This window comes from Amborella trichopoda, chromosome 11 (assembly GCF_054954075.1).
Source record: "Amborella trichopoda isolate Santa Cruz 75 chromosome 11, AtrichopodaSantaCruz75HAP2 v2.0, whole genome shotgun sequence".
NCBI lineage: Eukaryota > Viridiplantae > Streptophyta > Magnoliopsida > Amborellales > Amborellaceae > Amborella > Amborella trichopoda.
Window position 1 is genome coordinate 39,162,002 of NC_142346.1, and position 20,130 is coordinate 39,182,131.

At 35.9% G+C, this 20,130-nt stretch overlaps 1 protein-coding gene and 1 long non-coding RNA gene across 3 annotated transcripts; both read right to left on the reverse strand.

Moving 5' to 3' along the window:
- Positions 1 to 1,639: 1,639 nt before the first annotated feature.
- On the reverse strand, positions 1,640 to 3,427 carry LOC110007508 (uncharacterized). The gene is made up of 2 exons (XR_002281388.2): positions 3,084 to 3,427; positions 1,640 to 2,976 (listed from the first exon to the last, which is right to left on the reverse strand). It is a non-coding gene; the product is annotated as an uncharacterized LOC110007508 (long non-coding RNA).
- A 2,099-nt stretch (positions 3,428 to 5,526) lies between these two features.
- Positions 5,527 to 19,581, reverse strand: LOC18436877 (uncharacterized). Of its 2 annotated transcripts, XM_020668940.2 has the most exons (11): positions 19,331 to 19,581; positions 15,241 to 15,318; positions 12,149 to 12,229; positions 11,731 to 11,993; positions 8,427 to 8,544; positions 8,259 to 8,333; positions 8,047 to 8,170; positions 7,413 to 7,939; positions 6,790 to 6,923; positions 6,577 to 6,666; positions 5,527 to 5,876 (listed from the first exon to the last, which is right to left on the reverse strand). In XM_020668940.2, exons 3-11 carry the CDS (start codon positions 12,167 to 12,169, stop codon positions 5,762 to 5,764), a joined length of 1,467 nt encoding a protein of 488 aa, XP_020524599.1. In that variant the 5' UTR covers positions 12,170 to 12,229; positions 15,241 to 15,318; positions 19,331 to 19,581; the 3' UTR covers positions 5,527 to 5,761. The 2 variants fall into 2 exon arrangements, with proteins under 2 accessions (XP_020524599.1, XP_006847162.1); XM_006847099.4 differs by lacking the exon at positions 15,241 to 15,318.
- Positions 19,582 to 20,130: the final 549 nt, after the last annotated feature.

Below are 20,130 nucleotides of genomic sequence, written 5' to 3' on the forward strand. Positions count from 1 at the left end.
TTCTGACTTGAAGAGGATCAGCATCACATAAAATTAGAGTATCTTCTGCATAATGCAAATGAAAGATTACAATGTAAGAGTCCGCAAGTTTGAATCCCTCAAACTGACACACTCTCTCCACCTTGCTTAACATCAAAATGATACATTCAGCATAAATAGTAAATAAGAAAGGAGAAAGCGGGTTCCCTTGTTGAAGACCTCTAGAGGCTTTGAAAAACCCAATTGGGCTGCCCTTAAAAAGCATCGAGAAATGAGTAGATGAAGGGCAACTTTAGATCCAACTCCTCCATCGCTCTCCGAAACCAATAACTTTCATAATTTCTAACAAAATCCCTCATTCAACTCGATCATATGCCTTTTCTATATTTAGCTTCAACAAAATGCCCTGCTTCTTACTCAAGACTTTAGAATGGATGCATTCTTGTGCTACAAGTACACTGTTTGTAATTGGCGATCCTGGATAAAAGCAAATTGGGTACTAAAAATAAAGAGGGCCAGGACAATCTTCAATATTTCGATCAAAACTTTCGCAATAAATTTTTAGAGACTTGTGAGTAAACTTATCGGTCTACTGACAGACAAATTAAAAATCACATATTTCTTGGGAATTAGGGCCAAAAATGTAGAATTCACCCATTTAAAAATATCCCCCCAAGAAGTTTACCTTTCACCAAATTTCAATAGTTATGGAAGAATGTTAAAGGGAAACCATCAAGCCCTGGTGCTTTATCTCCAGAAAGTGCAAACACTGTCTTATACACCTCCTCCATAAAAACCTCTTTCTCCAACGTATTCATCATCTCCATAGGCAGAACTTTAAATGGGACTCTGACAAAATACGGTGAAAACTTAACCTCTTTGGGAAAAGCCTTCTTAAAATGACTAATAACTGCCTCTTCAATAGTAGAATCATCATCTGAGTCAATCCCAGGGATAGACAATCTAGAAAGATCATTCTGCCTCCTTCTAGCATTAGCAATCGCATGGAATTAAAATTTAACATCTCAATTTCAGATAGGACTTCATCAAGTTTGGCTTTAATATCAAACTTATTATCTCTCTTCCAAGCAATTAGTTTGTGTTTGATATTTAAAAGCTTTCTATGTAATTAGAAGTCCAAAGTACTCTCCACAACAATATTTACCCAGGCTCCTCTAATCAATTCAACGGCATCTTTTTCCTCCAATCATCCCATATCTAGTCTAAAAGGTTTCAGACCACCTTTTAGGTGACCAGTGTTCAACAAAATAGGACAATGATCGGAAGAAATTCTGGGCAGAACCTTGACAGAAGCTAAGGGGGATTTCCTCATCCACTCCATTGATATAAAAAATTTATCAAGTTTGGACATTGATAGGTTAATAATACTATTATTAGACCACGTAAACTTATAACCAATAATAGGAGAATCCAAGAAGGAATTAGTCTCAATAACCTATTAAACATTCTCATCAAAGTACTAATAGGTGTACCAGCTAAACATTCATCCGGCCACCATATAAGGTTAAAGTCCCCTCCAACCACCACAAGATAAGAACAGGACTGAATTAATTAGTTAAGAAAACCTTATTTAAGAGCAAAAATAGTGGTTCCATAGATATTCAAAAAAACCCAAGAAAACCCACCTTTGGACCATTGAAACCCAAAAGCAAAAAACAATCCCTTTTAATAACTTCAAAGTTTAGCATAACCAACGGGTCCCATAGGACCCATAACCCCACCCCCGATGCACAATTAGCATCAATACCACAAAAACTAACAACAATAGTTCCCCAAATTTCTCGAGCCCCAGACACATTGGGACTGGAGAGCTTTGTTTCTTGTAAAATCAAATCAACTGGCATATACTTAGAGAGACCAGCAATATAACATCATTTTTCCTACTAGGATGGCCTATGCCCCGAACATTTCATGATAAGAAATTCATTAAAAAATAGGAAGAGAGGGGTTAGAGGAGGAATCTGGTCCATCAGGACCATAACCGAAGTACATCTCCTCTAGCATAAGTGCCTCATCGAGCTCATCATCTCCGGAGGAAGAAATCGAGGAAGGGTCCACATCCACCATTGTCGGGTCGAAGAAGGCAATTGCAGTCACTAACGAACCACCTTTAGGAATACCACGAGCTTGTAGTCGTACTGAAGAGCGAACTCCCTTCATAACAGTCTTGCTCTTTTTGAACGAACTCCCTTCATAAGGGTCTTGCTCTTTTTGCCAGCGGCAAGCCCTTTAGCAGGAGTCTTGTCAAGTGAACCTGACTCCACTAAAGAGACCTTCCTAGTTTTCTTCCCTCTTACCTTATCCTATTCAACAACCAGTCTAGTCCTCCTACGCTCCCTGATTTCCAACATCACCATACTCCGAAGAACATCATCCATACCCATATCATCCATCATTTTGCCTACTAATGATGGCTCATTCAAGGCATCTCCTCAATCACCGGTCCAGAAATACGTGAAGGGATAATCTCTTCCTGCAGTAGGACATCTAGGAGAACCTCCGCAAAGGACTCCGATAGGATCAAATCTAAGGCAGGATCAACTTCGGCAGCATCAACAACAGATTCATTAGCAAGGAGTAGAGGAATTTGAGGACCATCATCATCTTCAACAACCATAATAGCTAGAGGGATGATCAAGAGAGGATCGAATGATTTCTTTGTTGAAGCCTTAGTAGCAGCAAGATGAAAGGGAAGAGGATACATCTTAGATTTTCCATGCGAAAAACAGTAGCAGGCTTGACAGCCTTTGATGGAAGCACAACACGGACAGCTTGTTCTTAGCCCGAAGAAGAAGCAAAAAGAGAAGAACCAGCAAGGTTGAGAGAGTTTTCCTTTTCAACTCCACTTCCTTCCAAAGAGAGGAAGGAGGAAAACAATATTTTAATCCAAGAGAGTAGGCCTCCCACGAAGTTACTGCCCGACATCGCTATCGATAATCTTGGAAGCAAGCGTGGTCTTTTTGGGAATCGGCTTCGCTGCCAAAGCAAGATTTTTAGATCCAAACTTTTGAGCGAGGGCAGGTGTACCTGCAAACCTTTTCATAGCCAATTTCATGAAAAAGAAAATTCTACAACAAAATTACCTCTTTTTGGAGAACATTTTGAGGTCTGCTTTGATTGTTTAAGGTTGACAGGTTGTGCAATCCCCACCCATATATAAAACATCCCTTCTCCAATTCTACGTGCTATCCTGCCAAGCGTCAATCCATATAGGATTAGATTAAAAATTATTGCTATAAAATCGACTAAAAGCATATTGGTTAAAGAATAAAATAAAAATATAGCTTTTATGTGTTTGAAACCCTGATTCTATCTCTTTGGTACTAATGAATTTACAAAAATAATCATAGTCCATTATCCAATATAATGAACGGTGGAGATCTTGGAGCATAGTTTGGAATTAAAATTGGAAAACTTGAAGCCCCCATTCCTCTTTCCTATATTCTTCCTTTATTGATATATAAAATATACATTGTTTTATATAATTTATAAATATAATATTTAATATTACTGCAGGATGTTATATGTTATAGAGTTTTATAATACATTTATTTGGGTGAGATCAGTTCAACCTAGACCCGGACCCCGACTGTGGAATTGCTTGGATCCACGCTTGTGGACTCGGCCCAATGTTGGAGGTGCAAAAGTTGGACTCAAACCCAAGCTGAGGTCAATGCAATCCAACCCAACCAAAACCTTCTCTCGAAAGAGAATCACGATTATCTCCACATGGTGCACTCAAGGAGATTGTAACCATGCATTGCCTCCATCCGACAAGTTGCAAATCTGCAAGGGACTGCTAGGTCCAACCAATCATATCATTGTTGCTTTGACGGTCTAAAACACAAATCAAATTTAATAAAAAAAACTAATCAAAATCATTATTTAACTAATTTGGACTGGTTAGACCTACCCAATTCTATGTGTCGTGTGTCAGAGCGTCTAGACATGTGTTCAACACCCTAACCATATGTATCGAGTTGTTTCAGAGGAAATTAGTATGTATCGACATCTTTTGTATAAGCAAGGTTTTAAAAAATGGATCGGCCACCTTAAAGATCATTTCAGATCAGTCGATCGGCGATCCGGACTGAAGAATCGATTGGATTGGCTGGCCTTGGCCTCAAAATTTTTTAAAAAATCACTATAATTTCTCAAAAATGTAGTTCTTTGGGTTTCTAAAAACAATAGTGGCAATTGCAAATGGCTTTTCATTTTTGTGTCACGAATATGTAAATCCTATGTTCTGGGTGTTTATTATCTATTAAATTCATTTGATAGTCAAAATGAATTCTAAAATGCAATTCATGGCAATAAATGGATCTCTATTAACTCATTTTCTTTTTGTAATATTTTGTATTAACTTAAAAGTTTAGACTTTTTAAATAAAATATATAAAACAGATATTAGAATACGTTGTTAGGGGGGGAGAGAGAGAGAGATCACACCATATGTAAACGAACGAACCACGTAGTATGTATATTCTTTTTTTTTTCTTCCAAAAAAGTTGGAACGAATTTCGCCAAACTACAAACTTAAAATAAAGGGCAATTAACCCGTAATTTCACCATACATCGAACATAAAACAGAGGCAATCAACCCCATAATTTCACCAAACAATAAACTTAAAATAAAAGGCAGTCAACCCATACAGGTCATTCTTCAATCCTACAATGCACATCCAGACAGAGATTTGTCCCACATCGAAAGTGGAGAGGCACGTCTATAAATTCCACTCTCCCCATTCAAATGTCACGCTTAGCAAATGTGCACGACGAAATAAAATTGTACTTTGTTGGGGATAGGCCCGTGGATACAAGTATTGGAGAGTTTTGAAAATTTCAATTCCGTAAAAGGTGTAGTATTAGGCCCTAAATTCTCTAAATTTTAGAGAATTCAAATAAATAACTAAATAATGTGTTTAAAAAATTAAACAAAAAAATGTTTCCAAAGCACAGTATACTCACTTGGTTAGTGAATTGCCGATCCGGATCACCTTGAAACAGGTTTCGTTGAGAGGATAATCTGGATCCCTCAATATGTTTTCCAGTCAAGATCGGGCAAATCCGGATCGCCTATTTTTTTAACCTTGGTATAAAGCGTCGTCATATGCTTTAACTTGAAAGAATCATGTCCACAGAGTAGACCTTGCTTTCACTTTAAATGGTATATACGGACATATCAGGGGGGGTTTTTCTGCCAAAGTACTAGACACATACTAGACACAACACCTATGTCCTTGTTCGCGTCCGAGTCCATGCAACAATGGGTAACGCATGCCTAGACTGTCTTAGTATTTATATATTCGAACAAGTGAATAAATAAATACAACTGCAATTCCTAATATACATAGTCATGCACTAAAAAAAACAAGGATTAGGTTTCAAAGTTTGGTGGTCAAATCAAGTGTGTACATCACCCGATGATATATGGGGCAATCAAGGAAAGAAGAATGCATAAAGCTAATTTCTCATGAGAAACAGGGAGAGCTCTGTACATATTATCATCATTATTGCTGCATACAAATGGGGATAAACTGAAACCATGTAATTTCAAACTAGAAATATCCACTACAAGAAAGGACTTTCTCAGCTCTTACAGACAGCCCATCCATTTTTCCCGTAGGGAATTCCCACATTGATAGAAAAGCTGACCAAGAATAGGTAATTCTCAATGCGGTGGAGATATGAGAAAAGAAGCCAATGGATAGACAATTAATTGAAACAAAACCAAGAGAAAAAAATTAATATGACACCCCATGTCACCGCTGATTATGCTTTAGTTTGAGCCGCTTCACCTTCCTCTCCCTCTCTCTTCTTTCTTCTTCTTCAATTAGTGCCAGCTCTCTCTCATCTTCCTCTTTAGCAATCTTTGCACTACAGGATCACACAAGATATAAAATCACTTAATGCTCAGCAGCCAAAGAAGTAATGCATTTTCTATAATAAAACTCCAAGTGAAAGAAAACAAATGGAGAAATAAAACTAGAGTAATAACTATAGTTTTATTTCTACAAGTCCACAAAGAAATGAGTCCCTTCTTAAAAATATATTTTGAGATGGAGTTTTTAACCCAATTTTTAAGGATATATAATCTCTAACATGGAGATCATGAATATGAAAAAATAACTAAAGTTTAAAAATTAAAAATAATGATTTTATGAAAAAAACATTCGGAACATTAGTTTCAACTGTTTTTAGATGGACCACTCATTTGCAATCCATCATTAAGATGGATGCTTTATAACTCGGGAGACGCAAATGTAGAAATGCATACCCCGACTCATGGAACAATTTTCCATAACTATAATATATTATATTGGAAGCACTAGTAGACATGATTGCTAATTTTCATCACGAAATTATATGCTTTAAATAAGTTCCATAAATTTTTGAATTACTTTTAAGCCGTTGAATTGCTCATCTGAAATAATCTATCATAATAGATCTCATAATTTATCCTAGTTTATGTCAATTATCCATCACATGTGGAAGTAATAAAGCAGCTGTGAATTCCTTTGGTGCCTCAGAGAACTTCAAAATCATCCCATACTTATTTCTCGTGAAAAGGACTTACCTCCTCCGCTCTTCTGCCTGGATACGGTTAAAGTCAACCTCCATGTCACTGTCATCATCATCGATACCTTTATATTTACTAGGATCATACCTGCAAACATGAAATTTTCATAAATAAACCAATTACATTGAACACAAATGACCACAAGGCATTATGAGCATGTAAAGTATGAGTACTTGAAGTATTGGTATTACTAAGGAAAGGAAAGCATACCGAAACATCTGTCTAATGAGACGAAGAGCATCCTCACCATCACCTTCATCTTCATCTGAATAACTATCTAGAGGCCTCTTCTTAGGGCGCGCTTGATGCGTAGGATGTGATGAAATGTTATTTACAGACTTTGCCTGTAAAAATAAAAGATATCAACAATATATTGTAGGAAAATGTTTACAAAAAATATCTTCGAAAGATGTTTGCGTAGGTACAGACATCCCAAAGAAATTTCATAAATATTAGAGTTACCAACGTGGAAATGATGTTCCAGATATCACTAATAAGTAACAACAAGAAATCAAATGAGTAACAAAAAGAACACACAAGATTTCATAAAAAAAATTAGGTGAAATTTGGACATAAATGAGGTTCTTCAATGTAAATCCCCATCAAGTTGCCCTATTAGGTTATCTCACTGTACATTTCAGTTTCTTATAGTTTAGCCAAAAACAAAATTTTACTTCTTGCTCGTGAATCACCAAAATCATTAATCAAAAGATGAAAAAAACTTCAACAAATCCAAGCTAGAGACAAGGCATCAATCACCACCTTATGCTGTAAATCACCAAAAGGTACTCAATGGAAGAAAAAACAAATCCAAACCAAGTATCAAGCATCACCTTATGTTGAGATGACATCGATGATGGCTTTGGTACCACCTTAGCAGAAGGCTTGTCCAGTCCGTGAGGAGACTTCTTAACAAGCTTTTCGACAGATGAGAGCTTCTTCAATAAGGGGGCCTTTTGTATGGCTCCACTGTTGCTGGGGCCCATAGAAGACTTCTTCTTCTCGGCTGCTGGAGCTGAAGGAGCCTTTGTTACCACCAGAGCTTTTGTTGCCACCGGAGCCTTAGGAGGCAATTTCACACCATTAGGTTGAGGCACCTTCCCACCATTAGAAGAAGGCAACTTTGTACCATTAGGAGGCAACTTTGCACCATTAGGAGGCAACTTGGAAACAAGAGGCCGGCCTGGCCCACTTCCTGCATTCTTACTGGGACGTTTCATTGGGTCAGAAGAGGAAGACTTCAAACCAGGATCCACTTTTGGAGGCCGAGCCTTAGCCTGCCTTTGTTGGTTCACAGAGACCATCTTCTTCTTCCTGTTGTCAGGGTTGCTCCTTGGAGGTGATTGTTTCGATTGAGCATCTTTCAAATTAGCATAGACCTTTATAAGCCTTCTCCCCATAAAAAAAAAAACAATAAAGGGATGCAATCAAGAAAGAGAGAAACTTGAGATAAATGCAAGGACATACCAGAAGAAGGCACTCGAACATTTCGGGGCTCATGCTCTTTTGGAGGGGAAGGAAGCTCTGCATCTCCTGACATTAGAAATGAGTAGTCTCTTGCGTCCTTTAGCTTCTGCACTTTAAGTTTCATCTAGAAAATCCAACCAAGAAAGTATTAGATTGTTATCAATGATCAATGGTCCCACAATAAAGGAAAGTGACAAAAGAAAAAGACATACCTCATTAACAACCTTCGGACGCCGATCACGCTCAGATTTTCTCTCTGATGTGGCAGAGGAAAGAGACTTTTTATTCTAATCAGAAGTAGGTGATAATCAGAACATCTTAAAAGGTGAACAATAGTAAAGAAACCAACAGTCAAGTAATTAATTATGATGGCTCATTACCACTGAAGAGGCTTTTGGAAGCTTAGCTGCCATTTGTTCTGCCTCAAGCTTTGCACGGTTTTCTTCAATTACTCTACGAGCAATAACTGGCTTAGATGGCCCAAAGAAGGATCCAAAACTGCACAAAAAAGATTTCTTATTAGAAGGTTGAATAATCTCACTTCTTGGAATTATGAAGATGGAAGGCACGCAAAGATGCAGACATGCATTAAAAATTTGCACCAGTGGATTTGCTTTCTTGTGCATATATACATAGAGAGAAGATTCACTAACAAGCAAGGTACTTGTCCATTGGCCAAGGCGAGTACGAGTAACTCGCCTAAGTCCAGCCCGAGTTAAAAAATAAAAAGAAAACAAAAACGATAAGTTATATACATATAACATACTTTAAGAAATAAGAGTCAAATGGTGCACCGGCTAGGTGGCGTGGGTCCTCAACAAGAGGTTGAGGGATCAAATCCCACAGATGGATATCATTTTTTAACCCCATAACCCCTCTACTTCAGATGACCGCTTATTTTTTAAATAAAGAACCCGTTATTTTTTAATAAAAATATTCATCAGTGACTCTAGGGATTGGAACCTTGAACTTGAGACCTATAGACTGTACGTACTAGCCAAAAATCCATTTAGGTGCTGTTTGTAATAAAATGGGCATGCTTACTATTTATATATGTGTACACCCTACTAGGCCTCACCCTTAGGGAAAGTCCAGGCAACTCGCCCAAGCCAAGTCGACTCGGGCAAGTCACCGAACACTGCTAACCAAAAACACTCAACGGTCTCTCCAACACCTCCAACACAGTTGAGGGAAATCCAATTAAGATCCACCTAGCATTTTTTAATAATATTAGGGTTTTTCTATGCTTCGTATGGGCCAACAGTCTCTTCTAAAGTTCTCCATGTCAAGTCAAATGGCCAACTAGGTCGGGAAATTGGGGCAGCATCAACAAGTAATTTCCTTCTACAGTAGTCTTCCATTTATATACAGAGCAAGGTAAAAACAAAATTAGAAAAATACCCATCAATTGTACCACAACCCAAAGTTCCTTTTTTTCCATATTTCAGTTCCATTGTTGAAAAAAATGGATTAGGACTGAAAGCATTTTTAAACATGGAATAAAATGAAAAGCAAATTCTGTATATGGCACACATACTTCTCATTAAAGCACAAAATATTTTTAGAAAGGAGGGATGAAAAGTAGGACACGTATAATCATAATACTAGGGAATTAAAAGCAGGACTCATTCATCAGAATTTGATAATAAAGGAAACTTATAGAGAAGTATCATTAAGCCAATAATAGGTAATATTATGTAACATATAAAAAACTTACTAAAGATCACACTAATATATTCATAAAATCACTAAACTTATTTTTTATGACTAGTTGAATTTGATGAAAAATTAAATTGAGTTATAAAGATATAAGACAATCTAGATCTACAACACCAAATAAGAGAAGTGTTCCTAAATGGTCCAAACAGGTCTTGCCATGATTGCCTAGCATTAGATTGGTAAGTAGGGTGATCAACATCATCAACTAAGCAGGCATCAATAAATTGCTCCAATCATTGACAATGCAGATGAACCTGCTCAGCAATACAATCATTGATTAGTACCGCAACCTAATCAATGCCTTACCAAATAATCACCAATTGACAACTCAAGGCTTATATGCCAATTTACCATCCACTGAAGTCAGCATTGAGTGAACGCAATCTATCATAATTCCCATTAAATCGGGAAGCCTTCATTTTACAAAGTACAATAAAGAGAAGCCAAGTGCAGTAGCAGTAATTGTCATTCAAGTAATTTCTACTTATTTAGTGGTTCTCTGACGCCCGACTGGTAGACTTGCAGTGGAAATTGCCCTCATATTGTAAATATTTAAGACATTGGAGGATCTTTTTTTTTTGTTGGGGGGGGTGTGGTTGGGGGCAAAGAATTAACCAAATTGAAAATAAACACGTACACACAAAAAGTATTACATCACAAAATGCATATTTTTATACATTATTGCCACCAGGAACTCCAGGCACCAACCTCACCACACTCAACACCTAGGCAGAGCCAAGAGTTCTGGATGACGTTGGCGAATAACTTTGAGAAACATTATACTCTACAAACATATCTAGCTCCTTTTGTAAAATAGATAAGCCAGTTTTGTGAGGGATGACCATTATATATCAGAGCTCTCTGATTAGGCGTTTGCTACACAAGATCACTGATAGAAGTCCTACCACATTTTAAAAAGTAGACTATCATATAAAGGTAATGGTTTTCCTACTCATGAAAGAGCCTGAATGTTATATCCATTAAACTCCTGGGTATATTTTAGATTACGTGGATAAAAAAATTACATACACTTGAAAACCAAGTCTTTACAAGTAATATTAAACCTGGGTCTTGAGAGAGAAAAAGCTTCTTAAACAGACTTTTCTCTAGAGGACCTGGTTTTTATAAAAACACGTAAAATTTTACCCAGGATCCAAAAAAAGTATAGGATTATGTGGATTTCTTACTCATCATCATTCGAGCCTTATCGCAACTATTTGGTGTAGGCTACATGAGTTTAGTTCTGTCATTTTCCTTTATCAACAGCCCTATCTTTAATAAGACCATAAGTCACCATATGCTTTCTCACTATTTTCATCCATATCTTTTTTGGGTCTTTCCTTGCCCATTTAGAGCCTTCCACTTGAACCAAATTGCACCTCCTAACCAATGCTATATTAGACCGTCCATTTCAAGATTTTCATATATTTATAGATTTTCTTGATTTTAACCATTTTTGGATTTTAAAATTTTATAATGAGATATGAAAATAGATGTTCAAATAATCCTAAGAATATTTTACACCAAAATTACATGTTATAATAAAATTTGGAGGTGCGCCTTAATTGGATAGTTTAAGATTGCAACCTTATAGAAACCACACCCATTATCATATGCCTTAAGTTTAGCCTTTACTAGTTTGTTAGCATTTTTCTACTTCTAAGTTTGATCATTTTTAGTACATTGCCAAGGTTTATAGCATGATTGATGTGGAGTTCTAAATAATTGCAATAAATATGACACTATTAGAATCATTTAAAATACAAAGGCATATATACAATCATAGAAATGCTAATGTGTTCTCTGCCTTTTAGGCTAACCAATTTCCTTCGAACAACTTTTCCTGGAAATTGTACAACCATTTCTTTCCTCTTGATTTGTTATTATATTAATACACAATAAGTTGATCATAACAGGGAGTCAACGAACAAAGTAATTAGAATTAAGTGAAGAGATGAAGCTCACTTGTCTTTAGGGAGGGTGATCTTCTTCTCTTGTGAAAGGCCAAGAGTGGCATTTGTTTCCTTCTTCATTTGTTGCCGAATCATTTCCTTTAACTTTTCCCTCCTCTCAATGTATTCCATTTGTTCCTTGGCTATTTGAGGATCTTCTTCCTCTTCTTCCTGAGCTGCATCCTCATATTCGGTCTGTTCATCCTCTTGGTCCTCCTCATCATCTTCGTATTCATCGAGATCTCTGGAGTAGTTTCCATGGTTCTTGTGTGAATCCTACAAAAGGAATGAATTTAAGATCCAAAACACAAGAATGAAAAAAATAATCAATCAAAGTTAAAAATGCAATCTTGCTGTCAAAAACACAAATAATTCACATTGCAAAAGAAAAACAAAAAGTATATTTGAGTATATTTCTGTAGAATACTTACAATCCGATCGTGTCCCCGCATTGTCAATAAATGTCTTTGAAGCTTGCCAAATTAGATTGTGAAACAAAATAAATGATAGACCTGAAAGTTCCCATGCAAAAAGTCTTTCAAAAGGGATCCAAACCAAAATAAAAAGCAATGGTCCATACTGAACTATGTAAGAATCCAATGAAGTTCATTAACAATGGTCCACACTATCAACAATTGAAGTTCATTAACAAATATTAACAACTCACTTTAAAATAAAGCACACATTACATTGTCATACTTGACAAAGATAAGCTACATGATATTTCTCTTTTCTGGTAAATAATGGTCTAAATTATAAACTAGAAGGCATCAGTCGAAAGGAAGAAAGAACAAATGGGCCTAAAATTCATCGCACTTTCCTGGATAAAATTCCACATTCAGATAACAAATATAAAAATAAACTCTATTACTTGCCTACATTGATAAGAAGTTTTATTATATGAATATCTACCCTATCAACATGAACCTTGTTTCTTTTGTTCCAACTAAAACTCAATGAATAATTCACAAATGATATCATATACATCTCAATTTCCAGACAATAAATCAAAACAATAGTGGTTTGAGAAAAAAACTAGAGTAGAAACTTCATCAGTATTTAACATCAAAACGAAAGATGCTTAAATATTCCAACAGAGGCAAACCATATGGCTAAGAAGAATTAAATACAAAATGCAAGCTTCGGGTAAAGAGTAACTCAATATCATGATTAATCCAGATAAAATTTATTAGTCATGCTACTACTCAAAAACACAAATAGAAACTAATAACTGATGATGTTTTAAAATAGTTTATCATGCCTTAGATAATGTAGAATATCCCTATCATCTATTTGAATTCGAAACACAAATTTAGAACCAGCAACTGGATATTAGTTCATAAAATTAATTCAACCCATTGAGAAGGATTAAACCCTATATATTTTCAAGAATCATTGTCACAGTTCGGCTACACCCAACATATATCGAAGACCCAAAATTCAACAGTTATTTGCATCAAATTGCATAGGAAAGAATCACTACTTTCACAGTCAGTAGGAAAATAAAATTCAAAACAATAAAAAATAAACAAAAAGGAGATTAGATGGAATTTATTTAAAGATAAAACTGAAGAGGAAAATAGAAAAATCCTACTTCAAAAAAAAAAGACGAGGAAAATAGAAAAATCCCTAATTTTAATTCAAATAAAGGAAAGCCTGAGTCTTTCTCTTGAATGCACACCCTAACTAAAACAATTCTCTCTAATTTTCATTCAAATAAAGGAAACCCTAATTCGTCATCTTGAATGTGCAAAACCCTACCTAGAAATAAATCAACACCAAGCTTCGTCAGAACAATACTCATCAAATCATGATCCAACCAACAAATAATAATCAAATAAGAAATATGAGAAAGCAAAAGAACATTGACAAATTCACCCTACACATAAACATGCATCCAACTCCCAAACTTATCAGAGCACACAAAAGTTCTGAATTTTCCGACCAATTTTTCTCCTCCTACATTCACATCAAATTGGAAATAACAGGACAGCAGACAAAACTTAGTTAAAAAAAAAAAAACTCAAAAAGGCATTAAGGTTCAAGAGAAAATCTAAAAGAAGTGAATACCTTCACTCCTCGAAGGGGTATAACTTTGGTCAAAGGCAAGACAACGGTAATCAGATAGCATAGATCGAATCTTAGTGGCAAAGGAAACAAGGAATTGATAAGAGACAATAGCCGCTAGACAATGAAGGGTTCCAAAAAGCTTGGTCAAGGAGGAAAATTGGAGCTTTTATATTCATACAATTACTAAAATGCCCTCCAAAGTTCCTCTAACAGTGTAAAAGAAGAAGTGCCTCTAACAACTAGTGTCCCAGGAGTTGACGCAGCATGTACAGGAGGAACGCACCAAAAGCTTTTGGCTAGAGGGTAGCATCCTCTATGCCAAAGGCAGACGCATGTGTGTCTCGATGGGGAGAACTTAGAAAGGAGCTGATGAGGGAATGCCATGACACAGAGGGCCACCCTATTCAGGATAGGACCCTAGCCCTCTTATCCAACACCTTCTACTGGCCTCAGATGGAGGAGGATGTCAAGCACTATGTCCAAACTTGCTTGGTGTGTCAGCAAGATAAGACAAATCGACAGAAGCAAGCCAGACTACGAGAACCCCTTCCTATCACTAATGGCTTATAGTTTAGCCTCTCGATGAACTTCATCGATGGCTTACCTAAGGTGGATGGAATGACTCAAATCATAGTTGTGGTTGATCGCTTCTCCAAGTATAAAACCTTCATTGCAGCTCTTGATCATTGCACTACAGAGGTAGCAGCGAAGATCGAATCTTGGCAGCAAAGAAACAAGGAATTGATAAGAGAGAATAGCAGCCTAAAGAAATACAGGAGTTGGGTGATAGAGTAGGGTTTCAGAAAGTCTGGTTTAATAGGAAAATTTGACCTTTAGTATACGTACAATTACTAAAATGCCTTCCAAAAACTAAAGAAGAAGTGCATGTAATAGTATAATGCATAGTTATTGAAGGCGGGAGCGGGATTGGTTCAGGGAATGCCCAACCGCCATAAGGTGGAAGCTCCCTGGGGTTAGGATCGACTTTCATACTTTCAACAAGTCAATGAGCTAGCAGTGTTTTAAAATGCGGGATGCGGCTCTGATGTGGTGGGGGGCCAATGCGGCCCTGATGTGGTGGGGGGCCGATGCGGCTCGATGCGGCCCTGATGTGGGTGCATCGCGATGATGCAGTCAATAAACGTTAAAAAATTCTAAAAAGCCTAAAAAAATAAGTTGATGCATAGAAAAAAATATGAAGGTGATATATGTGATAGTAGTAGGTATTTTAGTTTAATGATTAACTTCAAAACTATTAGCTGTCGGAGATTCTATATCCAGTTATCCACCTAGTATTTCCATAGAGCAAGCATATCACAACATTTCTATCTTTGGGATTTTTTAGTTTAGCATATTTTCAAGCCGGATCGTTATTACTAGAAGATTGAGAAGAAGACATTGCCCCAAAAATATGTATAATAGTAATATTGTACAAGAAGGAAAAAAAATTTACCAACTCTGTGAAGCACTGATCGAGCCAAGTCAGAGAACACTGTTATTACCAATGCCATAGGAATGGTACTCCAATTTACTACAAAAATACAATTTACAATATCGTAAATAAGCTTACTATGATATTAAATTGTAGTTTTTTAATATCATATTTCTAGCATACCATGATGTGATATGCATCATAGTTTAACATATTCTAAAGAAACAAATCTATAATACAAAGGAGCAATAGTTTAGTTAATAGTATAGCTCCTCTCCTTGGAGAGTACAAGAATATAGATCGAGATCCCATTTTATAGGGAGCAAGATCCCTACTTGTCTAAACCTAGCTCCCTCTAAGATCTCTTAAAAGAACCGTAGGGTCGAGTTCCCAAGGTGGGACTGTGGCCATTCCCAAGGTCCCCGCAACTATGCTCTAACGGCTCTAAATCTCTTTCTATTATATGTAAAATTACTAGAATACCCTTGAAGAACCCAAAACTGGACCTTTTAGTTATGGAAAAGTGCATTGGGGGACGCAGTTCGAGAGCTGCCTCAGCAAATTTCCATCTTAAAGACACATGGGGTAAAATTGTGGCTCCATCAAAATCCAAAATAGATGGTGTAAGAAATATGCCCAAAAAGAAATATGCCCAAAAAATACTTTCTTTATTTTTAATATGGAGATATATGAAATGACACTATTTATTTTTGATATCGGGAGATCAGAATCATTATTGACTTTTAAATATAAAATTGAGTGGCTGGGGATGCTTCATTGACTAGGCACGAAGTCCAAAATATAACTTCTTGAATATTATAACACATTTCAATCCCTTAAATTTCACATCCAATAGGTACGAATGATTGTGACTCCTTATACAATCCCTTTTAATATTTATTTTCGTTTTTATTATTCATGTTAGCTATGGCAGACATTATGGACACCAAAAATTTTTTTATCCAAAATCCATCTCTCAAATGGATTTTAGAGGGAGGACTCATCTAAATAGATGAGTAAGCAAACTCCCCATAACCTTATCCTTTAATAAACATTTAGAGAGAGAGAGAGAGAGATTACAGGGTCTCAGAGATTAGGGGTTTCACAGGGATTTGCAGAGATTGGGAAGCCAAGGAAATTGGGGTTTTTGCAGGGATTTGCATAGAGAGAAAGACAGAGAGAAGTGGAACTAGGAGAGAGGAAAAAATTTGTTAGTAGTGAGGCTAAAATTGATGCTCTGAAGATCAAGCAATTGAAAGTATTCAACCAGTTGTTAGAAACTTCGATAAGTTGAAACACAACAGACAACATTGGTCAAGAAATTATCAATTAGAACACAACAAACCCAAGTTTTCCATGAATCCAGAGCTTTTAACAAATTAAGACTACAAGATCGTAACCCACAACCTAGAAAGGGCGAAAACTAATAAGTTCTACAGATCATAACACCGCAACAATAGAAAATGTGTAAATCACCTTCCTCTAACACCTAGCTTGTATGCCATTTCAAATGGTTAGCATATATATATATATATATATATATATGAGCAATGATTTCATGCAACGGTTGTATAGTAGTATAATGCAACAACCTTCAAAAACCATGTTATGGCCATTTGTTTGATCCAAATTTTGAAATATACACTCTTTTCATTCTAATGAACAATCACAAAAAAGAAAACACAACCTAGAAAGTATTTTTTCATCCCAATTAACATAGGCCATTCATTTTAGTGAGATGCTTAGATCTAGGCCTTAGAAGGATTTTTCATTTCCAATTTTTTTGGATGGCTTATTATCATTAGATGAATAATGTTAAAAAAGAAAAAAATGATTTTAAGTTTATAAAGGCTAAGATCTTGAAATTCACCAAATGAATGGTCTAGATACGTTTTTGGAAGGGACTCATCTTGACTATATCTAGGGTTCAAATTGAACTTCTTTTTTTTTTGAGATTGATTATTGAGATGAAAAGAGTGTGTCTGCAAAATTTTGGGTCATACATACCACAAACATGGTTTTCTAGAAGTGTCGTTGCATTATACTATGATACAACCGTTGCATTGCATCATTGCTTTATATATATATATATATATATATATATATATATATATATATATATATATATATATATATATATATATATATATATATATATATATATATATATTAGTGATATAATCTGACATATCAGTTTATACACCATACATACACTGATATTCAATGTATATATTAGCAAGAAATTAATCATACACTGATATCTTGGTAATATATGTTGATAATTCTGTGGGTGCACCATATAGACAAACATATCAGTGATATAAATTGGTATATCAATTTCCACACCATATATTTACCATGACAAAAGGTGTCCATTGCCAAGGACAACCAACTATACCTGAAATATTGAGCAATGTAATTGTACAAAGTGAGATCTAACAATGCAATTCTACGTGTTGAGTTCCTATCAAGGATGCTAGAAAGACCTTAAATCTCTCACAAAAATGTGCCCCCTCATTCTTATCTTCACCATAACACATGATAAGGTGATAAAACCTCTTCACCAACCTTGGATCTCTTCCATGATATTAAGTATCTAGACTCCATAGGAATTCTATTTGTTGCATTTGCATGTTTAACATGTGAAGCCTATAATTGCAACAGGATGCTCATAAACAGTGCAAAAGCATAACATATGTAAAAACTAATAGTATTACCTGTTGGCACATTTACATACAAATAAACATTCCATAAAAAGAAAAACATTTGTTTAGTATTTCCAACATGATCTACATCAGGAATTAAAATTTTGGTACAAGCCCATTCTTCAACTGAACTACAAATAAGTATGTGCTCCCGTTTTGAACAAGTAATGTACATACCTGAAGAAAATAGAGGTCAAAACATGAAAACCCCAAATCAAAGAATCTTGGTGGTTTTTATGTATTGAAGGTACAGCAGAGTATTGTAAGAAATTGTCGCTAAAAGAACAATGGCCATTGAAAAAATAATACTTATCATCTTTGTCCATTTTGGTCTATAATTTTGTCATAAGTTTTATTAGATATTTATTTATTGATTGACAAAAAAGTACCTGAAAAAATCTGTTTCATTCACATTGTTTTATTTGTTTTGCAGAGTTATTGTTTTAGCAACAAATCAATCAAGAAAAAAATTATTATTATTAAGAAATAATATTGAAGTTCCAAAGGAGGACCACCCAGAGCACCCAGCCTAGGTACTTGGGTTGGGTTCTTTTACAAAAATAAAAGAGGAAAATAGTAAGTTTTAGGTTCATTTCAATCCCCTTCGAGTAAAACATCAAGAAACTAGATTTTTGTGAATTCCATGTGATTTCCCTGGATTCCTTGGATTTTAGGTTATTTTACTGGGCTGCCTAGGTTATGGGCGCCTGCCCACCTAGGAGCTGGGCTGCTGTGACACCCGGCATTTTTTGGAATGCTAATATTCTATATATGATTCACGAAATGATACAATCACAAAATTAATAGATGATCTCTCTTGAAAAATTAGTATTACCATTAGATCACATACTTATCTTTCACTGTGATTTACTGAAATCACCAATTTTCTCCGAAACCACAGAATATTTTTTGACGCACATATATATTTTTTCTTAGCCTTTACTGTGGTTTTCACTTTTTACTAACCATTTTTGGATTTAATGAGGCATTGTTGGGTAATTTAAAACAAAGATACTGTTTTCTAGGCACCGATTTGATGCCTGGCACTGTAAACCATGGGGTTTTATTCACAAATTTCGATTTGCAGTCTATTCACAAATTTGATTTAACCATCAAAGAAGAACGTACAATTTAATGTTGGAGTTTATTAACCATTCATGAGTTGGGTTTTAGCCAACTCATGAATCGTTAATAAATTCACAAATAAATATATGGTTAGGGTTGAAGCAATATTGTGATTTACTGAATGTAAATTAGCCAAATACGGTTGAATTTTTCTGTTAAAGAACTGAATTCAGCAGGATTATTTTTTGTTTTGCTCAGAGAATAAAGTTTCCAATTCGAATTTAGGGTTTTTCTGGTGATCTACAGACTATAAATTAAAAACAAAAGATTTTGTTACTCACCAATTTCGTCGCCCTATCGCTGAAAAATGAGTCCTCTGGGTTTCTCTCACACTGAAATTTAGTGGTTGCGAGAGGCCGAGCGATGGCAACCACAGGCAGCAGGCAGCAGGCAGCAGGCAGAAGGAGTGAATGGAGAGGGATTCTTCGCAGAAAAGTGAGGGATTGATATGGAAAGGGAGAGAGATGAACAAGGCTCCTGGGAAAAGGAAGGGGTCGAGAGAGAAAGAGGGAAAGAGGAGACAGGTAGGGAGCGTCTCTGAAAATTTAACAAGAAAAGAGAATAAATGCGACGAGAGAGAGAGGATAAAGACGGGTAGCGAGAGGGAGTTTAGAGGGAAAGAGAACGTCTGAAAATCTCTCCCTTTCATTTTTTTTTTTTTTTATTTTTCCTTGTTAATAATGAAAACCCTTTATCTATGCCGTCCATCTCGTCCAAATTAAATGGACGGCCTATGCAATTACCGTACAATTTCGTTAGTCGGCGTCGCAAAGGTTCCTATACATACAGAGGGAAGTATCATGCAGTAGTTTTATGGCCTGCAATAGCTTTATCGCAACACAACCGAGCAAACCTTAAAAAAAAAAAAACCAAGACTACCATTTCCATGTGAATACACTTTCTATGCAAATATCCGTAACTAATAAAATTAAAACAAATTCCTAAATTATTCTCTTTTACTTTTACCTTATTCATGCCTATTTTTTATGTGTAAGTGCATTTCGATACGGTGTAAATGCGCTCCAGCAATGCAACAATCTAGAGTCACAGCGCTCCAGCACTGTTTATGTGTGTTTCGACA

Coding starts and splice junctions, on each gene's coding strand:
- LOC18436877 (XM_006847099.4), bottom strand. CDS start 12,169: ATGCGGGGACACGATCGGATT. Junction 8,545..11,730: donor ATCACCCTCCCTAAAGACAA/GTGAGCTTCATC, acceptor TTTTTTGTGCAG/TTTTGGATCCTTCTTTGGGC. Junction 5,877..6,576: donor CAGGCAGAAGAGCGGAGGAG/GTAAGTCCTTTT, acceptor GTGATCCTGTAG/TGCAAAGATTGCTAAAGAGG.